Source organism: Meleagris gallopavo, chromosome 3 (assembly GCF_000146605.3).
Source record: "Meleagris gallopavo isolate NT-WF06-2002-E0010 breed Aviagen turkey brand Nicholas breeding stock chromosome 3, Turkey_5.1, whole genome shotgun sequence".
NCBI classification, from domain to species: Eukaryota; Metazoa; Chordata; class Aves; order Galliformes; family Phasianidae; genus Meleagris; species Meleagris gallopavo.
In genome coordinates, this window is record NC_015013.2 from 75,763,276 (window position 1) to 75,776,674 (window position 13,399).

Here is a 13,399-nt window from a genome sequence, read left to right on the forward strand (position 1 = left end):
TTGAGAGCCACGTTTGCAGATTTGACTGACGTTTACAATATTCTCCACATTTTACCTGCATCAAATTCCTTGATTTTAATGAAATAAGAAACAAATCTTAAAAAAAGGAATATAATCTAGCACCATTATGCAAACTAATGAGAGACTGAGAACACACAAGTAATATAGGAGCTATGAAATGATTTGAAGAACTTTGCAAGGATAGAGGTAAGTCAGACTTAATCAGCCCTTTCAAAGACCAAGCCAGTGAAGAGTTTTTGCAACTGATTCTCTGCTATTTCTGATCTCAGAAATATAATTCTGGAAAAATCTGAGATGACTCCTCATGAAAATGTCTAAAATGCTTCTAGATGTAAAATAACTCTGGAAACAATATAGCCATGAGGTATCTGAGCTCATAAACCATGTCAGTTCTGCAGCTGGCTCTGCACAGAGTCAAAACACCCTGTCTCCCAGTTTAATTAAATAACAGTGAAAATATCCTGGCCATTTGTAATCAAGAGCTAAAGGCAGAAATATCCTGACAATCTGCAATCAAGAGCTGTCTGTATGTGATTCACAAATACATTTTATATCTACTCATTAAAATTACAGCAGCCCATGACACACCAGGACATTTAGTCTGGGATGTGTAACAAGCAGGTGCTGATTTAATTGGTGGTCTAAGGTGGCCCATTAGCTTGAGGCAATGGGAGACAAGCTCTTCATTCAGACAATGCACCATGGAGTTACATCTGCATAACTCGCATATGCACTCTACCCATTATCCTGTCTTGATTTGTCATGCTGTATCCTGAGAGCTATTGCAGCCTGATGGCATAAACTTTAGGCAGAGTCTAACCATCAATCTAACAACATTAGAAGACTATAATTTGTTGTTTTGATAGCAAGATTAATTTATTTTGGCCAGTGAACTATGCATACAATTACCATGAAATAGGATAAAATATATTTCAGTTGTTATTTGACATCACCAGCCAGCCTCATAAAAGAAAGTGAAGACATCAATTAATTACATTTCCATGAAAAAGCTAACACTTGCAGTGTTTTCAAACCTTGCAGGTGGTTCCATAGAAAGAACATAATTATCTTTTTTATTTACTATCAACATTAGCTGTATCACAGGCAGCACAATACAAAGCATCTGGACACCTGTAGATGTAATTGTCAATTAGAGAGTGTAATTACTTAAATGAAAGGAACTATGTCATACTCACCGGGCTTTACAAGGCTTGTCTTTGTATCCTTCTTATATCGAGCCAGCGGTGAGTTTCCTTCGTTCATTGTTCCTGCACTGAATTTCTTCCTGGAGAAGTCTCCATCGCTACCGGTGCAAAAACTGATTGGGCTGTGTCCAGCATCAGAAGGAGTCTTAACTGGAGATACTGACTGGCTACTAGGACAGCCAGTGTCATCTGAAGAGAAAAGGGAAAACATCAAACTTTCTAACTAGTAAGTACAGAAGTTAGCAGACATATAGGCTACAACTATCTACAGTCTTACAGGACACATCTCAAATCGGCTCAGTAACCTGGCAAGTACCTATTATTTTCTCCCATTTATGGTGGACTAAAATTATGAGTGCTTGTTTCATATGTCTAACAAAGGTAAAAGCAGGGGCTACACAATAGCAATTTGTACTGAAGAAAAGCTCTTTTGAATTAGCAATATTAGAGGATGCTATGGCATTAACAAATGTGCACAAGGCATGAGAATGGATCATGTTACTTTATCTGTAGTGGATGGAAATGAGCAGGGGACACATATGCCTCATGTCCCCATGTGAGCAAGAGAACTATCTACCAATAGAACTATCTTGATTTAAATATAGTCTACAAACACAAAGTCAAGATTTTCATTTATCTGCAATTAGTAAAGGTTTCTCAAGATTATTTTTTCTTTTAAAGTGACTGCAGAGCTTTTCCATTTTTAACAAGTGGATGTAAGTTACCTCTTTCTGAAAAAGGGCACATGATATATGGACTGCTTTTGTTAAAGCAGAATTCTACTGAGGGAACACTCATACTGCAAACACCAGTAATCACTACTTGGAATACAGCAGCATTTCTGATCTTCAGGAATATAAACACTCCAGCTCTTAACAATTACATGCAAAGTAGAAAGTCAGAGTCGAGACAAAACCCACATACCACTCCTCTCACCTCCTTCATCTAAATCCCTCTTGAATAATCACTTCTCTTGTAAAAGTCACGGTGGTTTTACAGAAAGGCAACAAAACCAAACACACTACCCTGACTCTGGGAACCCTTCAATATTCTCTCCAGGAGAAATGTAATTGTTTGTTCTCTCCCAGGACAAAATGAAAGCTGCCATCTTACTTATGCAATTTCACTCTGTTCCCAGAGCATTACCTTTACCTAATATGAAACTCAAGTACCTGCAGCTGAGCCAAGTAATCTGCATGACCATACTGTACCTACCACTTCCATCCTGTTCATAACAGAGGCCAAGCCTGATTCTGCATGGGCAGATTGTTCAGTCAGTACACAATCATGTGTTTATGAGAAGGACACCCTAAACTGGCTAATCTTCCCATGACACCCTCCCTAGCAAAGAGAAGCCTTGCTATTGTTAACTATTGCTCCCTCAGTACAGTGTAATACCTGCATCCTTCCATGTGCAAAAGCTTTCCCAGTGTATGGTTACTCTACCATTCTTTTCCTTTTATCCTTTCCGATCATATAAACATCACAATATAACAACACAGAGAAGAGAAGACGCAGCTTTCTGCCAGATCAGTGCCTATTTCCTTTTCTCAAGGGTTCAGAGTCTCTTCTTCAGGCTGAACGAATCTTACTGACAGCTTAGTGAATCAGAATGGCTGAGAGAGCTCTGGAATTGTATATAAGCAGTCTTCTCTTTAGAAGCACACCAACATTTATAATCAAATATTCTTACGAAGAAGTGTATATTCATGCAGTTTAATTTTTCTCACAACCTTTGCACTTTCTTTATGTTTCTTTATGTAGAATCATTTTCAAAACTCTGTGTTAAAAAAAAAAAAAGACTAAAGATGACAACTGAAAAATAAACTAGTTACTTCATATCTCCATCAACAAAATCACTGTAATTCCTGTCAAGGTTTTGCAAACCTTACTGAAGTGTTTTACATGGGAGACTTCATTGAGCTATGGGGGGGTTCCATCTGGAGAACCTCAAGAACCGATGGAACTGTGTAATAATGAAATAGCTAAGCTGCAGCATTAAGAATTAGGGCATTAAAAACAAACAAGTAAACACATCTCTGAGATAGGAAAACAGTAGCTAAAGAAAGCATGCAAGAACAAGCATTTTAATTTCAAACCCTCCTACCACTGCTTCTTGTAACACATCACCTTGTACGATCAGATTACCCCATATAACCTACATAACCATATGCTTAAGGACTACAGTGTTTGCTGCAACAGGGCATTTATTAAATGAACAAATGAGCCTGGCATAAGGAACAATAGATCTCTGTGCAACCACTCATGACCTTTAGACCCACTGATAACCAGGTGAACACTCCAACTCCAGCTGAAGTAAATGAATTATTTTATTGAACTTCCATTCTTCTGACAGTTTGTTTTTACTGCATGTATAACTTCTATCCTTCTACAAGATACTAGCCAGAAGAATGAACACAAAATCATAAATTTTCCAAAATTTTCAACACTGTGACACACTTTTACATCAGCTTCTTGAGGTGTCTTTTAAGGAATCAAAATGTTTGCTATCACAAAAAGAATAGCTGCAAGTGAGACATGGGAGCTCATCATCGTGGGCAAGTGAGGTTGTGCTGTGCACCAACCTGCACCTCGCTGTTGTGCTACAGGTAGAACCCTGGAGAACACGAAGGTGCCATCCACATGCCCAGTGCAAGGCAGGTTCCCTGCACTTACCTTCATTTCTTCTTGCTAAAGAAGCCTTCAGCAATACAAAGGAGGTAGTGTGGGACTGAGATCTTCCCCATATCTGTCCAGAACTCTGCTGCAGCTCTGACAGAGAAGGTGAAAAATGCCAAGCTGTCCAGTATTAGGCCAAGGTAAGGAATCTGTTTTCAAAGCTGGCTATGGGGAAGTAGGAGTGAGTGAGCCAGAATGGAATTTACCTTCTGCTGAAGACACAGTGAGAATACAGTTTTCAGCAAGGTCTGTGGAGCACCTTATAACTTGGTAAGTCTTACCCAAAAAGGATTTCAGGTACAACTTCTAAGGGATACACTTGATTTATCTTTGCAGGCAAGAGTATCAGGATAGCAGAGAGAAAGCTGGCAAAAATTGCTGTGAAAGTCTACTGATCTTGCCTGTATTATTTACAAGCAAACAGAGGGAAAGCACTTAAGTAACACGTGGCTTTCATTGCTTTCCTTGCTATACTCATGGTGTCTTTTTTCAGAGCGGTCTCCCAAGAGTGTTCTGGAAGCAGCTCTTCCCTTCAAGCTTCAGCTGGATTTCATCACCAAAATGTTGTGCCTAACCCCTCTCCCAGTTCAGATATACTGGCCAAGTTCCAAAGCTAAGCATGGGATGATGTCTCCTCAAACATTCTCGGAAATTGCTTGGTGTCCTCTGATGTTTGCATGCACTGACAAACTTTCAAATACTAAAGACAAATGTGTTAAGGTGATAATACTCTTAGCAACTGACAAAAAAAGTGCTCTCACAGACTTTGGGACCACACATGATATTCTTCTCTGATCCTCTGAGCTCAGAAACTTTACAGTATCCACTGCAATTTGTTTTAGAGCCTTCGTTAGAAAAATACTGTCATTTCCTCAAGTCTTCAAGAAATACTACATATCCAACCCCCTTATTTAATCCATCTGGATAATTAATTATGCTCTTCCTGTAGAAGCACTCACTTATTTCTACTTTCCCTCCTAGCTGTCAGATTTAGTTCTGCGTTTTTACAAGTCTACACTTCCTGTCCCCTACCTGACCTCTTTTCTACTGTCACATTTTCATTTTCTCTCAAGGTTTCTCTGATCAGCGCTCAAACTTTGCACTCTCCAAAGAGATGTGGATTCCAGAACTAAACAAAGGATTCTAATGAACTTCAACCCACTCAGCATCCTGACTTCTCCCTGGAAGTTCCATTTCCATACATCCCTGTAAGGATGATGCACCATGAGTTGGTTATTGGCAATGAACCATCAAGACCATCTCACAATTTTTCAGGATAGTCTCTCAGAAGACTGGTCTGCCCCACAGTTTTAAATCCCTAGGAGCTGTTTTGGTGTTCTTCTGGTCTTGTAATGTGCGAGTCTTTATGAATTAATAAAAGTTGCTGGCAGACACCAAAGAATGTATCACCTAAGATCCATTTGCTAATGCTCTTTCTATAGTAAACAGATAGAAATAGGCTCCTCTAGAGGCTAAGTCAGCTGTATTTAGACTTCTCCAGAGAATACAAGCCGTATCAGTGCCTGGAGGACCTGCCTTCTCCACTGACTACATCAACCACCATGCTGACTTGGGCAGCTACACCAGTAGGTGTAAGGGCTCACTCCTCCACTAGAAAACATTATTAACAGGAAACTGACAATATCATTCTGGAAAAACTGGATAACACTGAGAACCAAAGGAAAGGGATGAAGTGTAACAGTATGAATGAAAGTGTACCTAAAAAGGCAGAGGTGGAGTATACTCACACCCACAACATGAGGCTTTAAAAGAAAGGAAACCAGCTCCCACTTCTGCATAATTCAGGGAGCACAGCTTAAAGCAAGCATATTCTCCTTGGTTCCTGTCTGTGCTATAGCATTTCGTTCTTACCACAGCCATTCCAACAGGCTCCTTCACACACTCCGGATGATTAGACATTTGCTACTAACAATCTGTCACCTGCAAACCAGAACAATTTTACAAAATTACAGACTGTGGACAAAAATATTCAATTACTTTACTAAAAGAAGAACTAAATGCTAAATGCTAAAATTTATGCTACTAGTTTTAGTCCATCTGATCAATGCCAAATTCATTCTAGATTTTTACAACCTACTGCGGTTGTGTTTAATTTCTACCCTGATGTAAAGGACAGTAGAAGAGCAACCAAAACTACAGTCCTGTCCAAAAAAGAGAAAAGGTTTATCTGACAAGGCCTACTTATATGAAATCCTGCTAAGCAAATTAATTCCACATTTAATCCCCATGTCTCTGCAGACAGAACTTGAATTAACTCTGCTCCATTTTGGCTGCAGTGAGGCAGGCTAGCAGCTCACCACTCCCTTAGGGCACGCAGGAAGGTTACACAGACTCTTGTCCTTGAAATGTCTCAAGGTTCGGGCAGACAAAGCCATGGCTGATGTGATGTAATGCTGGCAATGGTCCTTCTTCAAAAAAAAGGTTGTACAAACTACATACTCAGGAGTTTACTTCTTGATTCCACAGCTGGGGACCATCTTTTTTTTTTTTTTTTCCCCCCCCAATCCATCTTCCAAGCTATTTCAATGTTATACCTGCAAAAACTAACCCAGTAAGTAATATCAAAGATGACCCATCTCCAATTCCTTTTCTCTGTTCCTACCGTGAGTGTACAGACTCCCCCAAACCTGTTCTTTACCAGCTTGCATTTGTCATGCCAAGAGTCTGACCAGGCACTGCTTACAATTCAGCATGCAAGCTGCTCACTGCATTCAGCAAAAGGTGCCCTCTGCTCGCTCACAGCATGGTGAAAGTGTGACAGGCTTACTCTCTGCAGAAGAGGGGAGAGGACGGTCAAAGAAGATAGATTTATCCCTTCCTAAAGCCTAGGAATCTTTCACCAGGCAGTATTTCCCATAAACATGTCTCTACAGATATCAGCTAATGACATCTGACTGACAATAGCTGTTACTCTAAAGCAACAAATTTTAATTGACTTTGGCAGCGAACGATGCCTTTGCTAGTCTTCATTATTTTCGAACACTTCATTAATAAGTAGGACTGATGTGAGTTCTGGGAAACCATCTGAAAAAGGGCTATATAATTGCAGTTTACTAGCTTTGTAATTAAATTTATAGCATAGCTAATGGTACTGCTATTAGACAACAAAAGCTTAAAGGCCTGCTAGCAAAATATCAATAAAAAGAGTGCTGTTACTAGGAGAATGCTGTGATCAGGAATAGCACAGTCCCCGAGTTTTGATATCATGCCACAGAAAACATTTGGGCAATGTGTTTAATGCAGTAAAGGACTGAAAATCTACCTGAAATTTTTTAAAAAAGTTTTAATTAAAGTAGAGGAAAGCACAGAGTCTTAAAAGAGAGAGAGAAAAAAATAATTCATTAGTTTTTAAGGAACTTCTGCAGAACTCTATGACCTCTTCTGATGCCAACTGTAGGCAGTGGAACCACTGCTGCTATTTGATTACATCAAATGCAACGAACGCTATGCATGTCATATCCACATCATGTGAAATGTACATGCGTACAGATAATTTTGAGTGTGTTTAATTCCATTGTGCAACAAGGGAAGAAGCGATAAATATTCTACCCAGTTTTGAAAGTACTTTTGTACAGAAAACATATAAAACAGATGACAAATAAAAGCCTAACTGTTCATCAAATGATATAAATGTTATATTCCTTGCTTCCCACACTGCTCTATCTCCATGGCTGACAGCGCACAATTGTGAGCCTTGAATAGTAGCTTGAATATCACCTCCTAAGGTTTACCTTCTAATGCTGCTTGGAAACCACACAGAGTCTATCCACTGTTGTAGTATGTGTATTTCTTTTTTCTTTTTTTCTTTTAATTGTTCTATCTCGGACTGGTATTTAGCATCACCATAGAACCCACTGATTGTATTTGCTGATCTATACGTCAAAACACTGATCCAAGATGTTAAGGACAGATATCAACCTTTTAAATGTACAATTATAATGTGAGAATTTCTTTTAAAGCATCATGATTCTATTATTTATTTTAATCCAAAAGTAATCAAAAACTTATGATTAGATAAATGTTTAATTTCCTCTACAAGCTGTGATGCTCTTCAGACACTTTTCAACTCAACACAAAATTGCAAGAAAACTACTTTAAAGCAAGAGTATTAGACTACATACTAGTATTGAAGAAAACATACCGTACAGCCTAGATTTTAGCCTTTACAGTCATCACAGGACACAGCAGACTGTAACAAATGCTACTAGAAAGGGACCAGCACTAAGTGTTCTCAGGACACAGTCCAAAAAGTCCCAGAGACAATGGGAATGCTTCTGCTGACTTCAGTAGGATCTGGGTCAGGTTGTAAAGTGCTGACAGATACATAAAAAGGTAACAACAAACATTCAAAAGGTCAAATATTTTGGCTTCCAGATGTTGTTGTGTAGTATAGACACAAAAGAATAGTTACGTAGTAAGAAGCAGTAGAGACTGAAGTTGAAAGGGATGCAGGGAAAGGCCAAGCACAGAGGAAAAGGCAGGCTGTGCTTCTTAGTACCTAGGCACTTTTCTCACTTCTATGTTTGGAACACATTTCTGCTGCACAGAAACAGAAATGGTGGATAACAGCATGAAGCAATAATAAATTATTGCATGCACGTTGGCCCAGCAGGAAATTCTCCAGGGAAACAGCAGGGAAAAAAGGAAGCATGTCACCAGCATCGCCTTTATGCAAAGGCCGTGAGTATGCTTTTAGAAGTAGACTTTGTTTCAATGTTTCTGGAAAATTAATATCAGAGTGATTGCTAAACTGCCTTACAGAGTGCTGCAATCAAACTCTCAGGGGAACAGCTCTACTTCAGAAGTTTGAAAAAGTGGCAAAAGCACTGTGCAAAAATGCAACTTCCAGCAGGAAGGCTGGAAAGAGGGGTGAGCTTTCAGAATCAGGCATTTGAGCACTTTTAAGTGTACAATTCAGTAACTGTGAGGAAAAAAGAAAAAAAAGAGCCAAGAAAGAACTACTGAAACAGAACATTTCTTCTTAAAACAACAAAGAAGAAGAACGGAACAGCTCACTGTTTCCACAATAATATCTGTATACATAAACTTACATACACAAGGAGTAATTGTATACATATACATATACATCAATAATAGGGTAATTATTTTAGTAGCTCATACTACTGCCCTAGGCTTAACCTTGTTGACTTGTTAAAACACTGCAAACTCATTTTCATCTAATTTTTCCTATTCAGAAACACAAATTTAAGTACATACACTTCAGTGTTGGAGCCTCCAGGGCTGGCTGGTTTGTGACACAACCCACTGCAATGCTGTAGCAAAGATATGATTTATGAAGGTGACAGAAGGTGCAGCATTTCGTCCAGTAACACAGATTAACGGACCTTTACAAACTCCCCTCTCCTCCAACCTGTGGTGAGGGGTAGTGCATCCACACTATTTTAATACGGCTGTCGGGAGCCCACACCCTTTTTTTTGGTATATGCACTATGAACTCAGCTCTTCCATCCCTCAGCAGCTTGTCCAATTGGCACACAGTCTCAAAACTTCAGTGGACCATGCATGGCAGCCACTGAGCAGGCAACCGTGGGACTGCACTTCCTGCTACTGCTATGTTACACCCCAGAAATTACAGTGCAGCCACATCACCAGAACATATTTATTAAGGAACATGTTTTTAAAAGAAGATCTACATACTAGGAAAAAAAAAAAAAAAAAGAAATAAAGACTGAATTCAGGTCTGGAAACTTGAAAGGAAAAACAAACAAACCCACATTTTTTGAACACTCTGGGGGAGTGAATCACAATCACTCACATACAGAGATACTGCTGTCTTTCAACAGCCTGTAGTACTGCATAATTTAGTTAAAAAGGGGATCAGTAGACAAGACTACAAAAAGTGGAACACTTTGCTACTGGAATAAAACAGTTTGTCTGGCTCATTAAGTCTGCTGCTGAACTGATGGTTAAATGCACAAGTGCTTCTTGCAAAGCTCCCCTACCTGCAGAAACTCGGCCAGCTGGCTTCTGGATGCAGGCTGAGTGCCCATAAAAAGGTAGCATTCCTCCTCGCAGTAAGAAATTCAAAATCTAAGCTATTCATAGGCAAAAAATAGGGAAAAAAAAAAAAAAGCAATGTCCTAATGAACTTTCTTTTAAAATTCAAAGCTACACAGACTATTATTGAGTTGGGCAATTCCAGGCTGCCTTCAATCCAACAAGCAATTAGCCGGTATCAAAAAGATGTGTACACACAATAAAAGCATAACACCCCACCCCCAGTATCCTATTTCTGATAAGGCAAACATTGCATGTGCAATGGCTGGAGGGTGCCTCCTTCCTCCTCAGTGCAGCCCCTTAGCCAGAGACCCACGAATGAATCATGTTCGTGGTGCTAAAATGCACTCTCCTCTTGCTGACAAAATGAGGGTGCGTGGCAGGTTCAATACCAGGAGATACTTATGAGGGAAACACTCATGAGATTGTGAATGCTCAGCAGCAGGCCAGCCAGACGATGATGCTGGGAGAGTGTTTTCTCATCACTTGACATACGAGTTCTGTGGCTGACATCCAAGCCGAAGGAGAGCAGAGGTTGAGGGTAGAGCAGTGCTCTCATATCAGATGACAAACAGGATCCCAGATGTGCTGAGATGTTACAGAGGGATTGTATGTGGTGAATACTGACACAAAGATTCAGCTTCCCAGACCACATTCAGAGCATCCACTTCAGTTTTCGTACAAACAAGGTATGCTAAAAGACATTTTATCAGGAATACTGCAGGAAAAACGGGTTGACAGTCCCACTGTGGTTCATGCAGTCTTACAAAGAGAAACGGACACAAAGTCAACTACAGAAACTTGACCAACACAAACAACTGAGCCTCTGATGCAGTCCTACAGGACAAGGAGGAGCTGATCATGCAGATTCAAGGCTTACCTCAGCCAGACCTAACAACTTCTTCATAAGAAACTACGTGGAAGAAAATGAACCATCTTTTGCTGATCGCTGAGTAGTACTTTTTGCTGTTGCCACCATACTCACACCATGACAGTTCCCAAAGAAACTTATCTTCCTGCCCTTTGCCTTCCTAAAGCATCTTTAATGATATCCAGAAGATACTGCTGCTCTGAGTTAGAGACAGAAATCCAAGCTTTCACTTATGCATCGGGACCAATATAAGCACACAAGGAAATGGACAATGCCAGAAAGGAATCAGATCCTCTAGGGGATTCTCTCTAGGGAGTCAGACAGGAAACACATATTTACTTGGGCTGAGGAAAAAAATTGGATCTTCTGGTGGGAAAAAGAAATCTACCCATTGTAATCACTTGGGTGTCATTATAAGAAAGGTAGACACCAACTCAGGAGGTTCAAAAGGAAAGGAACTGTACAATCCCCACAGCTTACCAAGAAACTTTTGAGTTTAATGATCACTACAGAACTTACAAAAAACACATTTATCCAAAAGCTCAGGAGCTTTACATATTGCCATCACACTGTCGTTCATCACACCCTCCATCTGCTCTCCTTTTTTGCTGCAAGTGGATTGCCACTAATTTTAAATCCACTTTCTGCACGCCACCCTCCAGTGAAGATAGAGAGGCTGGCTGGAAGCCCTACTGCTGCTGGGGATGTTCAGCCTACAATGGGTGTGTGGCAATACAGAAGGACTCTCAGTGAAAGGTAGCAAAGGGGCTTCAGAGAATGAGGAAATCAGGTATGCCAAGCTAAACCAAGACAGCATTCAAAGAAGGAAAGATGAATAGAACAAAAGTATCCCCAGCTGAGCTTGAGAGGAAGATTAAGGCAGCAGCACCACACTACTCAATGCCTATGTGAACAGTCTGACTTCCACAGCAAGCACAGAGCTGCTATGGGGAGTCATGAAATAGCCAGTGCAGCATGATGGGACAGCTTTGGCAGCACCATGCTGAGTAGGTCTGAAGAGCAGGATGCAAAACCAAAAGATTGGGGGGAAAAAAAAAAAGAAAACAAGAAAAAAAAACCACAACCATTTATGAGAGATCATAAAAAATTAATGCATCTGTAGAAAGCTTCGAATGATTTTATTTCTTGGATCCTAATGAGGAAGCAGGCAAACCCCAACAGGTAAGAGGGAGAGATGCACATGGCGTGGGAAAAATGCTCCAGCAGTCCTCAGATCGAAGCAGTTGTTTGTTTAACGACCTGCATTGTTTCGCAAACAATAACCAACAGATCACTGCTGAGCCTGGATTGCAAAATCTATCCAGGCTGAGAGGGAAATATTGGAATCAGGCACAGATACTGTGTTCCTCATCTAGGGAAATTCACTGCTTGTGTACACTGCTAAAGTACTGATTCTTGAGAGAAACAGCAAATTAGTGAAGAAAATGATAGACGTGACTATTTCTGACTGGGCTCAGTAACTGAAATACTTAATGAAAAAAGAAAAGGGAAGTTGAGGAACTTGCTCTGAAATGGAGTATTACAAAATGCTCACTGCAAGTCAGAGTTTTAGTGAGATAGAGAATGTTTCCAAAATACCAGCAATTAAAAACAAACTTTGAGTCACCAAATTATCTTTAAAACCACCACATGCATACAGTGCCAAGGGCTCTGTGATCTGACCCTCACAGCCACTGCCTATGTGCATGATTTCCTACGGGATGAAGCATTCTGCTGAGCTGGAGGAATACTCACAGCTACCGAGCAGCTGAGTGACTCACTGCTGGATGGGGACTTAGTGCTGAACTCCACAAATGCCAAAAGTTCAATACTGAGCACTCCCTGACACACACTGGGTCTGGAAAGCACACACTGTGGTCTACAGTGATTCCCTCTACTCCATGACCCAATGCCTAGCTCAGGGCAGGCTGCATGCTGCCTGGGGACAGAGTGAGCCTTCAAACACCCAAAGGTAACTTCCACGGAACAGGAACACGCCACCTGCACGCTGTGCTCCGACTCATGTGTGGAGGTCAATGTCACAAAGACAAACGAGTTAGATATCTGACCCACACCTTCGGCAGCCACCGCCCCACCTTGCAGGCTCTGGCTCATTGGGTTTCCACAGTTCCTCACGCAGACGCTGTGGGTTTTAAGGAAAATCCTTCTATTTAAGAAAGCGTTCCACAGCAATCAAACTGCCAGCTTCTTAGCAGCGGAGAGCTAAGCCCTCGGAACTCGAAATGGAAACATCTGGTGTCACTTACGGACACGAAGGAGAAGAGCAGATCTAAGTGCAGTGGGAATCGGGGGCTGCGCTGCCATAGGGCCGGCAGGTACCTGAGCAGAAGCTGTTGCTGCTGATGGTCCTGGCGGAGCCCCCGGAGGAGCTGGGCGGGTTGAACTCCCGGCTCTCCTCCTCCGAAAAGGGCGACTCTGAGGCGGGCGACGCCTTGCGCTGCTGCGGCGGCTGCGGCCGGAGGACGAGGCGGGGGATGCGGCTGCGGGACAACTCCTTCTCCGCGTGCGCCTTCTGCTCCTCCTCGGGAAGGAAGGAAAGAAGCCCCCCGGCCGTCAGCGCCCG

At 41.2% G+C, this 13,399-nt stretch overlaps 1 protein-coding gene across 3 annotated transcripts; it reads right to left on the reverse strand.

Moving 5' to 3' along the window:
- Positions 1-392: 392 nt before the first annotated feature.
- Positions 393-13,393, reverse strand: LOC104910423 (syntabulin-like). Of its 3 annotated transcripts, XR_002113521.2 has the most exons (3): positions 13,156-13,393; positions 5,778-5,846; positions 638-1,415 (listed from the first exon to the last, which is right to left on the reverse strand). XR_002113521.2 is itself a non-coding variant. In XM_010709207.3 (2 exons), the coding sequence occupies exons 1-2, from the start codon at positions 13,138-13,140 to the stop codon at positions 1,189-1,191; spliced, it is 285 nt and encodes a 94-aa protein (XP_010707509.1). In that variant the 5' UTR covers positions 13,141-13,148; the 3' UTR covers positions 638-1,188. The 3 variants fall into 3 exon arrangements, 1 of the variants encoding a protein (XP_010707509.1); XR_793061.2 differs by lacking the exon at positions 5,778-5,846 and having other exon boundaries at positions 393-1,415; XM_010709207.3 differs by lacking the exons at positions 5,778-5,846; positions 13,156-13,393 and adding an exon at positions 13,083-13,148.
- Between the last annotated feature and the right edge of the window lie 6 nt (positions 13,394-13,399).

Bases quoted from the DNA above. Each gene is read 5' to 3' on its own strand.
- LOC104910423 (XM_010709207.3), bottom strand. From the start codon at position 13,140: ATGGCAGCGCAGCCCCCGATTCCCACTGCACTTAGATCTGCTCTTCTC. The intron at 1,416-13,082 runs GTAAGTGACACC...TTTTCTCTTCAG, and splicing joins TGCTCTTCTCCTTCGTGTCC to ATGACACTGGCTGTCCTAGT.